General features: G+C 40.7%; 1 protein-coding gene and 1 pseudogene across 1 annotated transcript in view; one reads left to right on the top strand and one right to left on the bottom strand.

Moving 5' to 3' along the window:
* Positions 1–1,480: 1,480 nt before the first annotated feature.
* Positions 1,481–1,957, top strand: LOC144499104 (large ribosomal subunit protein eL21 pseudogene; annotated as a pseudogene).
* Positions 1,958–8,189: 6,232 nt separating this feature from the next.
* The window catches only part of LOC144498624 (peptidyl-prolyl cis-trans isomerase FKBP4-like), a 29,237-nt gene continuing 20,898 nt past the window's right edge, over positions 8,190–16,528 (bottom strand). The window contains exons 9-10 of the mRNA XM_078220015.1: positions 15,783–16,019; positions 8,190–10,867 (exon numbers count right to left, since the gene is read on the bottom strand). Coding sequence (XP_078076141.1) covers positions 10,715–10,867; positions 15,783–16,019 — 390 coding nt within the window. The 3' untranslated portion in view covers positions 8,190–10,714. The remainder of the gene's footprint in view (positions 10,868–15,782; positions 16,020–16,528) is intronic.

The following is a 16,528-nucleotide window of genomic DNA, read 5'->3' as shown; positions in this document are numbered from 1 at the left end:
CTGGTCCAATTCCTAACATCTTGAGTGGGACACTGAGAAGGGGAAGAAATGAGAAACAGTGAGAAATGACCATTTCATTGATTGACTGACTCTCCAAGTATTATGTGTTGTCAGCAAGACTGAGGAACAGGCGAAAAGGAAGCTTTCCAAAATCTTATGTTTGAATATTATATTCACAATGTTGTTAAGATCCTGCGAAAGATTGCATTAGTGTTCTTGGTGTTCAAGGGCATTGTAAAGAGAACAGAGGTTACCAGGAAGCCCTGTTATTAAAGAAATATGTGAACAGGCTGAAAGACAGGAATTTTATAGCTGATAAGTATCTTTAGTTGAACTAAACTCATTTAAAGTCACTGCAGTGAAAATAATTGAAGTTCTCTTTAAGCGTTTGCCATCAACCATCATAACCACCATAGCCCAGTGAAGCTAGTCACCTTTTTCAATTCACAACAAAATGTACAACTTAAACAGCTATGTCTTGTTTTTTTTGAATCCTTTCAGCTTTCCACTTAATGTTCTCTTGGCTGTTGCTGTAGGAATGCCTGTTCAAACAGTGCGGGATTTAAAGGACCTTTTGGAAATCTGATATAAACAAGTGCAATCTTTACTGTCTTGGTATTTATAAAATTAACTCAAAGTGCGACTTCAAGCTAATCAGATCAAGGGAAAAGTTAATTTAAAGAGGAATATAGAAATATAGGATCAGAAATTGGCTATTCGGCCCTTCAAGCCTGTTCAGTAATATAGGAAATCATGACTGATTTTAGCACAACTCCATTTATCCTGCATTTCTTCAATCCCTTGATACTTTTACCTAACAATCTATTGATCTAAACTGTTAACATGCGTATTGTAGGGACATTACTGGTAGATTTCTCCTGGCATTGCTAATTGAAGCCAGAGATTGCATTGTTGCAACTAGGGGGTTAGGGGTGGTGTGAGATGTGAAAAGGACTATGGTCCTTGCATACTATTGCCCAAACTACTGAAAGGTAAATTGCTGAATAAGCAAATGGTGAATTAAATTATGAAATTTTATTATAGAATGTAATTCAAATAGTTTACCAAAAATGTTTAGGAAGATAAAGGAGCAAAAGGCAAAGAATTAAGTGAGGTAAAGCCATATTGAGGCATGACACAAAGTCTGTGACAAGTGACAGAGCAACGGCCTCGTGTCTGATGGCTGATGAAGTGGACATCCTGTTACATGAGGTGAAAGGAGTGATGTCCTACATGAGACTCTGGACCGCCTTTTAGACTATACAAGTGAACTGTGCTTGGTACGAAGTGGTAATCAGGCTCCACACTGTATACTATGTGCACAGGACCTGGGAATAGATGCAGAAGGTGGCATATGTTAAGGAATTTCTGAAGATTGCACGTAACAAAGTTGCCAATATTTTGTACATTTATGTTTGGTAATGTCATACCCTTGTACAATATTCCGCCGAGCTCCGCCATCTTGCAGTAAAGGTTCAAGATGACAGACACCCGGGGTAAGAGGAGGGGGACTCGATATATGTTTGCAAGACCCTTCCGGAAACATGGGTCTGTTCCTCTTTCTACTTATTTCCGTATTTACTAGAAAGGCGATATTGTTGACATTAAGGGCACAGGCACGGTACAAAAGGGTATGCCCCACAAATGTTACCATGGCAAGACTGGAAGAATTTATAATGTTACACAGCATGCTGTGGGCGTTATTATCAACAAGCAAGTCAAGGGCAAGATCCTCGCCAAAAGAATTAATGTGCGTATTGAGCACATCAAGCATTCAAAAAGCAGAGATAGTTTTCTGCAGCGTGTGAATGAAGCAGCAAAGAAAGCAGCTAAGGAGCAGGGGACCTGGGTTGAGCTGAAACGCCAGCCTGCTGAGCCCAGAAAGGCACACTTTGTACGAACCAAGAACAACAAGCCGCAGTTGCTAGAACCAATTCCATGAGAGTTCATGGCATAATTGTCATACCAAATCAAATAAATTTACTGTCAAATATTGAAAACAAAAATTACTCTTTGATAGGATATAATGTGATATTTCAAGGCATACATTCAAGCTACAATACACAATTGAATGATGGACAACATTGACATCGAGGGTCACATATATCAAATCATTGTAACACAACATGCCTGTATCATCACTCACTGTCTGATCTCACATCTCTGTTCTTGGTTCGTAGACCTATTAGGTTACATTAGTTCAAGTGCACATCCAAGTAATTTTTAAATGTGATGAAGCTTAATGCTTCTAGAAAAAAAAATTCTCATCTCCACGCAGGTTCTTTTGCCCCTTGCTTATTGATCTATCTGCAAAAGCAATATGTCCTTCCCTTTTCACAATATCATAGGTCTCTCAAATTTGTACATCTTAATCAAATCTCTTCTAGGCCTCCTTTCTTTCAAAGAAAAACTCTATATGTATCCAATCTTATTTCATAGCTAAAATGTGAGCAGAATTATACAGTACTCTAGATATGACCTAACTCGTGTTTTTTATATGGAAATATTGGCCTTTAAAAAGGACCAGAGTTGTATTCTTTTTAAACAGACATGAGACACCAAAGATGGGTGATGAATGCACCATTAGCCAGACAGGACTGGTAGGGGGTCTCTTTGGAACAATAGGACAGCTTTTCAGTGCTTCCAGACAAGTCAAGGTACTGGCAAAACACCATGCTAAGACTGATTATCTCTGGAAGACAAAAGGACATAACGAGTATCAAGGTCCCTGGCTATAATGGCCATAGGATGTGTTACTTATATGTTCCATGGGGAGAGTATTGTCCTTCAATGCTGCTGCTTCATTGTTCAATCGTTTGCTGCTCCTCCTCTATGGTCAATACAGAATAACCAAACTTGCTCAGGAAAAGGCCCAAAAGAACGGAGGGAAGTTGAAGTCGTTCAGTGGTCATATATTGTCAGAACCAGTGGGAAGAATAGATCTTTGTAGGTACATTGCTGAAGAAAGTTTAGCTACAGAAACTACTGTTTGAAACTTCTTTTTACCAGTAAGGTGAGTGTAATAGCCCATACCACCTTGGTTTCCCATTGCTGAGATCAGGGCAATTTGCTTATTTTGACTCCACCTGAGCAATTCCTGGCCCGAGTTAGACGTGGGACTGTACAAAAAGGAAATAAAAGATACTATTAGAAGCCTGGGAAGACCATTCATCCTTCTGAACTGCTTCTCATGTCTCCAGTTTGCCGATTTCCAAGAAAGCTCTCATTTTTGTGAGATTGTCTTTATAAAAGGCATTGATATAAAGTTAGACCTTTGTTACCTTGCTTCACATTTTCTATTTATAAGCAATGTCAGCACATCAACTGTCTTGGTACAATTTGTTTTATAAACTGGGCAAGATAAATTAAGAAAAGCCTAAGCAGGACCGGATTTAAAAATATATAGGTGGCTTGAAATATCCCTGGGGCAGACCTGGCACAGCTGCAGGTATAGCAAATGGCAATGGAGATTACGCACATTGAAACTTCAAAAACTGAAGCTAAAATCTCATTGGAGTTTTATAATAATTACAATTAGTCATTTATTATCAGCAGTATGTGAACAATCCTGTGCTGGAACCAGATGTGATTACATACGACTGCACGACAGAGGGGACACTGCACTGCTGAAGATGCTGTCTTTCTGATGGAATGTTAAGCGGAGGCTTAACTGTGTGTTCAGGTGGATGTAAATAATCCTATGGCGCTATCTGAAGAATAATGGAGTGTCTCCGTGTTTGGCCAACAAGAGATATATTAAGCAGGCCATTTACCTGCTATCTGAGAAACTTTGTAAATTGGCTTCCATATCTGTCTGTATAACAAAGACTTAAAAATAATTGACCTGAATATCATGAAGTGGATGTTCTATAAATGTACATTCTTCTCAGATTGATCAAATTTCTCCCATATTCTTAATCCCTTATTTCTATCTTCCTATTTACGCACAAAGGCTTTTACACAACTCCATTATGTTTCAAGTTTTTAAAAAAAGCACCATCTGACTTTTAACACCCAAATTTCTCATTTTCATTATATGCTGGATTGCTGTGAGGTCCACACTTTCCTGCTGAGAGACGTTTTGCAGCAGTAACTTAGAGATCATTAAGTTTACTAATAAGGCTTGGTTCAATGAATCTAGTTATTCAATGCTAGTGACAGTTTAAGTAGAGGATATGGTGTTAGATCAAATTCACAATGGTAGTTTAGTTATCTTATGGGGAATAATTGTCACATATAAACTGTTTCAAACTGACTCAAAAACAGAAGCAACCAGATCCAAATTGCCCACTTCGAGTCTTTAAATGCCCATAAAATGAGAGCATAAAATATTTCACAGCCTCATAGGATATGGTCGAAATTAGGATGTGGACAAGGCTGCCATCTAGAAATAGGAAATATATACAGCAAGTGACAGGCATTGATGTAGGAGACTACAACATGCTTATTAAAATGCATGTTTCCACAGCAACTCAGACTCCCGAATGAACTGCAATAAACCATAAGAGAGAAGCTTGCATTTTATGAGATTTGCGTTTTAGGTATTTCACTCTTTAAAATGAAGTGATTTTGATTATACACAGTTTAAAATAAATTGTTACAATTATTTTGAGTTGTCAGATTTTGCTAGTTTTTAAAGCTCACAACCAACAAGCATGCAAAAATTAATGGTTTCCTTTTACTTGATGTGTAACATGTCCAGTAGCTGACAGAAGTAAATAGCCCACAGCACCACAAGAGCAAATTATTCACTTTGCAGTACAAGTGCTGGAGCCCATAGCCTATCAAATTCTCTCTGCCTTTATCCAGTAGCAAAGCAATCTAGATATTACATTGTAGGAATTTAGCAAATAAAAAATCCTACTGCATGTACTAAAGCCCTCTCACCAATATCAGTGAAGACATAAATTTAAGAATATTTGTGTTGAGACAGATTTTTAACTTGTCACCTGGATGTAAAAATAACTTAAATGGTTATTTTAATGAAAAAAGATTCACATTCATTGGCCAATTTTTAATGCTAGCTTTATGTGCAGGCAACAAGATAAAAATCTACCTAAGTCTCCAATGAAAAAGTGTCATTTTTGATGATTATGATAAGCATTTATCTACCAGTATCCCACAATATACTTTCAAGTTTAACTACTAGAAAAATAGCTTCAGTGCAATGAATTGTGTTGCAGTGATGAGATCTCATACATTAAATAAACTCAGGGAAAACCATTAAAAGGATACAGAAAACTGCAGATTACAGCAGATGGTTATAAACTCAAATCCATCATTGGTTGGTTTGCTAGTGTCCTTCTATGCTGAAGTTTCTATGCCAGGCAAAATCATTGACTGGCTTCAATAAAACTGTTTAGCACATTAAAGCAAGATTGGGATTTAGATTTTAAGTGATTAAATATTTGTATAAAAGCGTGAAAGACGTTTACCAGGAATTCCATTGCATTTGCCTAAACCACTGCAGTCAGGAGCTATGAAGTTAGCATAAGCTGGTAAAACAATTGTAAAGTATATTCATAACCCTCCAGTTAAAGTAAATAAAATATTAACTTTAGCAGCAACCATACTATGAACAGCAATTCCTCTAAACTGGAGGCCTGAGCTGGATTTTCCTTTGCTATATACCCAGAATAGGAAGTTAGACACGGCGTAGAAAGATAGAAAAGGGCTATCATAAGATTGTAAGAAGTTTAACAACACCAGGTTAAAGTCCAACAGGTTTATTTGGTAGCAAAAGCCACACAAGCTTTCGGAGCTGCAAGCCCCTTCTGCAGGTGAGTGGGAATTCTGTTCACAAACAGAGCATATAAAGACACAACCTCAATTTACATGAATAATGGTTGGAATGCGAATACTTACAACTAATCAAGTCTTTAAGAAACAAAACAATGTGAGTGGAGAGAGCATCAAGACAGGCTAAAAAGATGTGTATTGTCTCCAGACAAGACAGCCAGTGAAACTCTGTGGGGGTTACAAATAGTGTACCATGAACCCAATATCCCGGTTGAGGCCGTCCTCATGTGTGCGGAACTTGGCTATCAGTTTCTGCTCAGTGACTCTGCGCCGTCGTGTGTCGCGAAGGCCGCCTTGGAGAACGCTTACCCGAATATCAGAGGCCAAATGCCTGTGACCGCGGGCATGGGCATTCGGCCTCTGATATTCGGGTAAGCGTTCTCCAAGGCGGCCTTCGTGACACACGACGGCGCAGTCGCTGAGCAGAAACTGATAGCCAAGTTCCGCACACACGAGGACGGCCTCAACCGGGATATTGGGTTCATGGCACACTATCTGTAACCCCCACAGAGTTTCACTGGCTGTCTTGTCTGGAGACAATACACATCTTTTTAGCCTGTCTTGATGCTCTCTCCACTCACATTGTTTTGTTTCTTAAAGACTTGATTAGTTGTAAGTATTCGCATTCCAACCATTATTCATGTAAATTGAGGTTGTGTCTTTATATGCTCTGTTTGTGAACAGAATTCCCACTCACCTGCAGAAGGGGCTTGCAGCTCCAAAAGCTTGTGTGGCTTTTGCTACCAAATAAACCTGTTGGACTTTAACCTGGTGTTGTTAAACTTCTTATTGTGTTTACCCCAGTCCAACGCCGGCATCTCCACATCATATCATAAGATTGCCAGGCTCTGCTAGGTTTTTTTTGTTTAATCAACTTAGATGTATTTACTTTTTATCAATCGTGAGCAAGTTTTCAGTAGATGTAATTAGGTGTTTTAATACCTTGTAACAATTATTATTTGCTTTACAGTAATTAGTTAGTCCACATATATGTATACATGTTTCATAGGGGATATACATATGTATATTCATATACATAGCGGATTTTCACAGTAACTTCATTGCAGTGTTAATGTAAACCTACTTGTGACAATATATAAACAGGTTTCATTTATATTGGCAATGAACAGACTTATCAAAATGGAGTATAATCAGGGAAAATCCCAAAAGCAAGTTGATTTGACCACATTCCTTTGAGATTCAGTTAACTTCACTAACAAGGCCATAAAATACTAATAGCTTTAGTAGGCCCCCTTTATCAATTGAAGCAGTCACATGTGAGACTGTTTTAATGAAGCTGCTTTGTAATGCTGTCAAAATAAGAGACATTAGATAAAGATGTCTAAGAGAAATATTAAGGGGCTCAAGAACAGTTCACAAAGCTTGATGGTGATATATTGATGTCCCACAAGATACCGTGATCACACAGCCCAGGGATGTTCAGTATTTCATTCTATTGGATCAATATGCAATTTATGTCATTTGTAACCCTTTTGATTGGATTGTGTCCAGCTAACGTGAGCTGTAGAATTGTATAAACCATAATGATTTTCTTTGTCCGGTGGAGTGGTGTTTTGACCCTTTGCCTCAAGCACCCTCTCCTTGCTGGCAAGTAAAAAATAAAGAATCTGTCGGTTAAGTATCTTGTGTTAGTGTGCGTTTGTGTTAAAGTCAAACTCGGAAGTTGAGATTTCGACAAAGGTTACCTCCTGCCACATTCCTATTTTACAATTTCCACCCCAATAAGATGGCTGACTGCTCACCTGCCCTTTTGCATGTAAATTATGAGAGATGGGATCCAGGAACACGCTCAACTTCCAAGCCTGCAGATGACCTTGGGAATGGTGAGCAGAGGTGCTACAATTAGTTAAGAGTGCCATCACATTTTCCCAAGCAGTGGTTGCAAAGATATCTGTGTACACACTCTGACCTAGGAAAAGAATCTGGGCCACTGCCATTGAACAGTGACTAGAGGTCCTTCTTCACCTCATCAGTGGAGCATGCCTTCAAGGGAAATCCAACATCAAGTTTCAATGCTGTCAAACCCTGATGTCCCATGGAAGCACCATCTTGTCAGAGAATTATTTTTATATGCCCATGCAAAAGCTAAACAGCTTCAAATATAAAAACAGGCAATAATAAGTAGTCTTGTTTCATGTCTAATTATTTAGTTAACATAATGAAAAATCACCTGAGAAAGAATAACTTCTGCAGAGATGAATCCGGATCAACATTTGAGATAACCTGCTGCCCAGCTCTGGGACAAATACTGTTTTCCTGGGCATACAAAAGTTGCTTTGGTGTGTGGCAGCCTTAGAACAAAAGTGATCCAAGTTTTCAAAATTACATCCACATTTTAAATGTATAGACAAAATATACAAACATTGTGCGAAGTATTAAGTTCCTGAATTTTTATTATTGGTTTTACTCCTATGCTGCCCTCAAACAAAACAAAAAGTATTTACATACAACCACCTTTTGGTTATAAATCAAGCTGGAAAACAAAGTACTGGATGCAAATCGTACACTATTTTTCCACCAGAAGGTCAAGCACTTAAGACATATGTTACTGTATTGCATAGAACTGGAATCACAGCCTTTCTGCATAATTGAAATAATGGCCCAGTAAAGTGTGTCCTGATGCAAAGCAGATAAGCCTTTATGTGACTTAGTAGTAAGACAAAAGCTGCAATAAGTTATCAATGCATAGCAAATTATAGAATTTACATTGCTTTGTGTATTTTTAATAAAGTAGGGTTCTTTAGGTTTGATTTTGAACAAAAAATGCCAAAGAATTGAAATCAATTAAATTTCAAAGCCAGAAATAAAATCTCACCAGTTTTACAATTATTAGGGGTAATTTTAACCTGTGCAAAGTAGGCAATTCACTTTTATTCATTATATAATTTTGCTCTTAAATGTTGTTGACATTAAGCTAGATTAAAGTTATGAAATAACTGTACAACCTAAGTAATACTGTCTTTGATTTATGGATGGGAAATTTATAGAAATCAATTCAGGTGCTTGAGTACTAGCTTTGCATTAGATTGAGTTTGTGAAAAGCATCTAGACAGTTATAAATAAGGAAAGTCTGAGATCCAAAGAAGTCACAAAATAAAATCAGAAAGCAAGAGAACACCGATTTTTGATAAGATGTAAATAATGTGTATTTTTTGGTGTACTAGAGGAAATACTGTGTTGTAATATCAAATCAAATGAGTTGCACAAATCTGGTTAATAAAGGGAGTTGGGGGGTGAGGGTTTGATCACATAGGGCAGCTGCAAGCAAAATTATTCAAACCACGTCGATTCCAAAGAGGGTAGTAGACAGTACTGCAAGGTGCTACTTATAACCTGTCAAAAAAAATTGAATTGGGGACTCATCCCCGCTGACACGAACAACCAATGTCAAATTACATTCGAATGAGTGTTGATTGGGACTTCCACCCCTCACCCGAGAGAAACTTGCACCTCTCAGAACTGCCAGTCAATCCGATTGGCTGGCAGCTCTCCAGGCAGAATGCTGCAGTGGCTGGGAGACACTGCAGGGAGCTGTCTGGCACTAAGTGGCAGGAGTGAGGAGGTCACCTGGCCTTATTAAGGAGAGCTAGTTACACCTGCTACAAGGTTGGGGCGGGTGGAAATGCAGAGGGAATCTTCTTTATGCAATTTCACTCACCTCTCCCCCCTCAGAATCCACTGGGGGCGGGGTTCAAACATTCACCAAGTGTGGCTTGAAGTGCATAATTGCTGGGGTGCAAGAAAGATTTACAAGAATCAAACAAGAAGTCATATGTCTTTAAAAGAAAGGGGAAGACACACAAATGGGGTTCTCTGAGAAAAGTGAAGGCTGAAGGATCATATAATAGAATTTTTTAAAATTATGAAGAGTTCCAGAAGGTGGACCCAGAGAGCATTTTTCTATTTATGGGCAATCCAATATGTATTAAAAAGTGGTTCAAGTGTGGAACTTAATGCCACATTGAATAGCTGCATTAGGGGGAAACTAGATAAAAACATGAGGGAGAAATGAACAGAGATGCTAATAGGCTTTGAGGAAGTTGGGGGAGGTTGCTCTGTGAGGCATAAGCAGTAGCACTGACCAGTTGGATTGAATGGTCTTTCTATGCTGGAGATTTTATGTAATACAAGACCATCTCTTCCACTTTGTCTTTTTGATGAAGAACAAGTAACAATCATCAATATGTAAAAATGAAAAGGTGCCATTCTGTGGAATACAGTAAGTCTACAATAAAGCTGCATTACCTGATGATACTTATACACAAGTTACAAACATCAAAACAAAGTTCTTTGCTTTAAAAAAAACAGCATCTCAGTAGCACAGCAGTAACAGCACCAACAATACATCTTTATCCAAGTTCCAGGAACAGATCACTGATCTGTCAATTCTCAGGTACATCCTGTAATTGGAAAAAAATACAGTGGATCATTCATTAAAAAAGCAATGTATATCTGTATTGAGGCAGGAGGGAGGAAATGACACCACCAGTGGAAAGATGCAGAAAGAGGAATGAATACATTCCATTGTATGGAATTAAAATTAAATAAAAGTGAATTGTTTTTCAAGTTGGTATAATTCATGGAGCTACCAATTGCTTATTCCAGTTTTATTTCCTACTTGTTCTCAAGAATGGGCTCATCTCATTTGTCATCTAACAATGTCACAGTGCCATAGGCAGGACACGAAAACTAAACTGACTGCGGCCAATCCAGTGTCACTTAGAAACTCAGCAATTCCAGCATGTGTGGTCATTTCTTTTTTAAATAGCTTGTGTGACTCAGGTGAGTAAGTAAAACTCTTTAATGGTGCATTAATAATACACAGGATACTGTACTATAACAAAGCTTTAAAAAATAAATCAAACAAGTAATGCAGCTTCAAATTCCACATCACTCATGCTGTAGCATCCAATTCCTGAGACTTGAGAGTAGTTTCCATTTCCATGGGTTCTCCTTTGCCACCTTCATCTAGATTCTCCTTATTCTCTTCTTCCTCTGTTATCACTACAGCAGATTCCTTTTCAGATTTTGTTTTGAGAACTTCTTTCTGTTAAAATATAGTTTGAAAATTATTATAGGAAAAAATTGTTTGTCGTGTCTCCTGATACTAACCAGTCAGGCACCTGGAAACAATTGCATGTGCACTCAGCCACATTGTGACTATTGCTGCACGTGGGATTTCTCCCATCAAAATGATGGCTTTGGTGCCCGGCCAGTTTAACACTACAACATTAACTGTGTAAATGGAATATCAACGGTCAGGTTGCAACAGCATGTTTTCTGCGCCAAGCTCTTTGGCGCACTCTGTATCACAATCTTTTGACACTTGGTGCAATGAAAGAGCTGCCATGCGAATCATGCCAGCATGGAGGCTCTAGGTGAGTGATTCGTCCAAAATGGCCACAGCTGTGCACCATTAACAAGGGGGGCTGTATTTAAGCACTCAAGTCAGTCATGCCAAGATGATAGCACATTGTGGAGAAGCTCCATGGTTTGAGGAGGGAAAATTGGGTCGGCTACTGGACACCGTGGAGGAGAGGGGGGGTCATCTTTCTCCCCAAGATGGTTGGCAACCCAAGGGTCAAGCTGACAATGCTGTCTGGGAAGTGGCGGCAGCAGCTGTCAGTGTCCGCACACTGACATAGTGGACTGAGGGCCAGTTAGGGGAAAGGTGAGTGCCCATCCCATACTGGCATCAGTCCCATCTGTCGCACCTGAAACGTCCACATAGATCCACTCCAGGACACTCCACAGCCTTCCAGCACCTTCCTCTGGCACCACCTGTCAAGGCACAGTGCCAACATATGGCACCCGACTTACCCACCCTCTTTCAATCCCTCCTTTGGCCCATAATAGGAGGGAGCAGGTGAAGACTGGCGATGAGGTCCCCGAGCTGAGTTTCCTGACTCTTTTTGAGGAGCGAGCCATAGAGTTGTCAGGGGAGGCCGAGGATAGAGCTGTGAACGACAGCTAGGTCGGTGAGCGCCACAGAGGTGAGGAGCCACAAAACCTTCATTCATATGACCTATCCCAGGTAAGCTGCAATGTGCCCAGATACTTGGCCCTCTCTTCACTGAACCATGCGTCTTCTGTTGCAGATGACCTCGATGAGACTGGCGCGACAGGAGGCGGCATCTCCCTTGTGGCCCTGGTCGACACCCTGGATGGAAAGTCTGAGAAAAAGTCTTGGAGGAAAGCCCCAAAGAAAGCACCAACCAGTTGGCACAGGCATCACATGCACCATCCACCAGTGCAAATACATGTTAGTGATGAGGATTCTGGGGCACATTCTGGTGAGCCCCAGTCGCAGATGCACATCAGGTGGAGATGGGAACGTCCGAGGGATTGGAAAGACGGAGGTCTCCCGAAGCCAAGGAAACAGCTGGCCCCTGGGATCAGTTCTCCCGAAGTTGCTGGAGATACAGAAACAGAGCAGGGGATTGCAGGAGGGGCTGTCAGTAACATTCCAGCAACTGTGAGGCTGTTTGGAGGAGTCCCATAACCTTCATAGAAATCATAGAAACCCTACAGTGCAGAAGGAGGCCATTCGGCCCATCGAGTCTGCACCGACCACAATCCCACCCAGGCCCTACCCCCACATATTTACCCGCTAATCCCTCTAACTACACATTTCAGGGACAATTTTTAACCTGGCCAATCAACCTAACCCGCACATCTTTGGACTGTGGGAGGAAACCGGAGCACCCGGAGGAAACCCACGCAGACACGAGGAGAATGTGCAAACTCCACACAGACAGTGAAGTTTGGTGCAGGAGGCAGTGCCACCATTGTGTTTCACCCAGGCCAACACTGCAAGGGCGGTGATTGCAGTGGATCGCCTCCAGCAGGAAGTGGTAGCCATGGGTAGCAGGGTTCAAGGCATGGCCTAGTCTCAGAGGACAGTAAGAAGTCTCACACCAGGTTAAAGTACAACAGGTTTATTTGGTAGCACAAGCCACAAGCTTTCGGAGCACTGTCCCTTCATCACTCATCTGATGAAGGGACAGTGCTCCAAAAGCTTGTGCTACCAAATAAACCTGTTGGACTTTAACCTGGTGTTGTGAGACTTCTTTGTGTTTACCCCAGTCCAACACTGGCATCTCCACATCTAGTCTCAGAGGACCATGGCTGAGGGGCTCCATAGCTTGGACATCACTGAGGACTTGCACAGACACAGTTGGGCCCCCAGAACTGGCAGAACCAGGTGATGCTAAGGCCTCTGGAGCTCACCCCAGCTGCCCAGCTGTCTTACGGAATGTCACAGGGGGAAACAAACACTCCAAGGCAGGAAGGAGGGCTGAAACCCACGCAGAGCCTTTTACCCAGAAGAACCCGGTCCCCAACCCTTCCAAATCCCCCCTTCCTGACACGGTGCATCTCACAGGCAGAGAGGGAGCTGAACAGCGTGGCGTGGCTACATCCGAGAACTGAAAGTCATCCGGGGCTTGCTAGGGGATGCCTGCCAAGGTCATCACATGCCACAGGGCGCAGGACACAGCTGACCGCCTCCAGCTCTGATATGCATTCTGGAGGAGCACCAAGGTGTAGTCAAGGTTAAGAAGTTGTAGGGTCACCCAGAGGGCACAGGGGAATGCATGCAACACGAGCCCCAAGCCACTGGCGACTCCCGACTTGTGGACCCCCAGACTGGCATGAGCCCTGCCCAATTCCTGCACCCATGCAAGTCCCCACCCCATCCTGCACTATGGCAGTGGCTGAGACCCTCTCCCATCTTGCACTCCAGGGGTTGGTGCTCAGTGGTACTCACTCTCCTTCGCTACTGCTGCACTTGAGCCACACTTATAGAGCAATAGTGAATTATGCTGGCATGACATCATGCCGGAGAGGTGGGAAACTTCAGGAAGCAGACGGTGTGCATGCTGAACTCGCTAATGATATTGAAAGAGAGTCAAATTCATGCTGATAAGTTTCGTGCCATTAAAAAGGGTCTAGTAAGATAGCAAACCGATTCGCACCCAATTTTTAGATTCGCACACTATTTTTCCAGCTCACCACACTGATCGCTGGGCACAGCAAGGTGACAAGATAGCGCCCTTTGTTAATAATAGAAGGTTTTAATATTACATATTGCATACCTAATGACTGACTACTTCTCAGGAAAAATGTACAACTTAATGGCTATACCTTACTGCTCCATTTGTTTTACCTTCCTAAATGTTTTCCCTCATTTATGACTTACGTTGGTGTATAAATTCACAGTATGCTTCTTGATATCCAAATTATAACTTTTATACAGTTCAAATGGGTGTTAAGTGTGGGTGGGCACATTACAGCAGTCAACTTTTGATCCCATTGTGCGTCCAGATACACCCGCTTTCTAGAAAGGATCACTAAAGTTGCATTTAGTAGCGGGAACTCAGACTAATTCAGGGACTTGAATACCAACTGATGCATCTAAACCAAGACCAGAAAACTGAGTATCAACCAGGGATTAAACACGGGATTCTCCTGTCTAAATGGTACAATATTATACCATTGAAACGGCAGGCAACATTCCACATAATCAACTGCTGACTAAAATGAGAAGTCACACTTGAGCAGGTAATTAATGGTTAATACTTCCAGTTTTCAGATTAACATCTCTGCTCCTCAGGACAAAATTTTAAAACTAATGTTTCAACTGATATTGTGCAAACTTAAAATAATATGCCCCAATTAAATGTTGGGTTTCTCATAGATTCTTGTGAAAATCTTTATTTCTGACGTGAAGAGTAAAAGCATGTTTAGCAGAATTAAAATTTTAAGAAAGTAGAAGTTAACCTTCCATCTTAGGTGACCTTGGGGCAGAGTCTGTTTTAATTACTCAAGACTGTACAACGTAACACATTTTCTCATTTTCTTTCTTGGAAAAATATACAAAACTTAAGGTGCAAATGGCAAACTGCTTAAAAAACTCTAAAATCCAAATAAACAGCCACTTCATCTGGTAATCCCAAATATGGTGCTAGTAAAATTAAAAGATTGCCATATATCGGAAATTTTCAGGCTGGAAAAATAAATGGGATAGCTCAGTGATCAAGCCTGGAATCAATACTTCATTTAATACTTTTTTATTAATTACATGGGAGTAAAATTTTAAATTTCAGAAAATTTGTACCCAAATAGAAGGCAGAATAAATACAATCAGAATCAAAGACTTTGGTGAAGGCATTAGGCAGACCTCATCTGAAATATTGAGTAGTTCTGACCTAATCATAAGAAATTTACCTTCAAGGTGACCCATAGACAAGCAACAAAAGGTGATTCTTGATACAGTATTAGGAATTTACGTTGAGAAAATATAGTGGTTGGACATAGTTTTATTTAAAAATAAATTGAAGTGACCCTAATAATTTGAGGTTACAAACATAACTTGAGTGATCTAGGCAAATTGTTCATTATAGTGGTGAAGCAGGATAAAAGCATGAAAGAATTAGATGGATCTTCTCTCCATCTAAAGGGTGATGTTAAAAGTTGCCACTGAAGCACACTGTATTAATTTGTTTAAGGGGCATTTAGATGCATTCTTGGACACAGGAGGGATGTGATCAATTAAATAGAATCATAGAATCCTATAGTGCAGAAGGAGCCCACTTGGCCCATCGAATCTGCACTGACCATAAGCCCACCCAGACCCTGTCCCCATATCCCCATGCATTTACCCTAACTAGTCCCCCTGACACTAAAGGGCAATCCAGTATGGCCAATCCACCTAACCCACACATCTTTGGACTGTGGGAAACTGGAACACCCGGAGGAAACCCACACAAACACGGGGAGAATGTGCAAACTCCACACAGACAGTGACCCAAGCTGGGAATCGAACCCGGGTCCCTGTGAGGCAGCAGTGCTAACCACTGTGCCACCCTTATTAAGAAGTGGTTTCTGGTTTAACTATCTTTTCCAGTTTCTAAAAGTTCTTATGCTTAAAAGATTCAATGTTTGTTAACTCCAATACTTACCTTGGCACTGGTATCTGCAAATTTTGGGAACATTTTAGCATAGATCTTTTTCTCCAGGTCCAACTGCTCTCTTATTTTTTTCTGGCAGATTCCAATCTGGACTTTGGCTGCCTTGTTGGGGTAAAGCTGCAGAAGCTTTTGGAAGTTTTCTTTTGCCAGTTCATAATCGTTCATTGCGAGTCTGGCCTCACCCATTCTAAAAAGGGCCTTTTCATTGGTTGCATCTAGCTCCAATGCCTGAAATAAAAGCAGAAGTTTAGAAACATCCTCACCCTCTTATCCTAGAAAACAATCTCAAATCAGATATGAAAACAGGATTAGGAGTAGGCCAGTGAGCCTCTTGAGCCCGCTCAACCACTTAGTGAAATTGTGCTGATCCCTGACCTAACTGCATATATTCACCTTTGCCGTATCTCTGGTTATCAAGACTTTGATCAACCTCTGTTTTAAAATTAAGTATTGACTAGGCATCAACAGCCGTTTTCAGAATAAAGTTTCATTGCTATTATCATTTGTGCATAGAAGTGTTTTCTAACATCACTTCTAAGAGTGGCTCCTTTCAAGTTAACATTTGGAGTCTGGGTACCATTTTAGTAAATCTAGACTGCGCTCCCACAAAGGATATATATCCTTTCTAAGGTATAGTGCACAGAACTCCAGGGTATGGTCTACGCAGAGCTCTGTATAGCTGAAACAGGATTTCAACCCCTTCCCTAACATCTCCTATTGTAGCTTAGTCCTCTACA

This window comes from Mustelus asterias, chromosome 9 (genome assembly GCF_964213995.1).
Source record: "Mustelus asterias chromosome 9, sMusAst1.hap1.1, whole genome shotgun sequence".
Classification (NCBI taxonomy): Eukaryota; Metazoa; Chordata; class Chondrichthyes; order Carcharhiniformes; family Triakidae; genus Mustelus; species Mustelus asterias.
The sequence above is the reverse complement of the archived record's forward strand: the minus strand, read 5'-3'. Positions and strand labels throughout refer to the sequence as shown.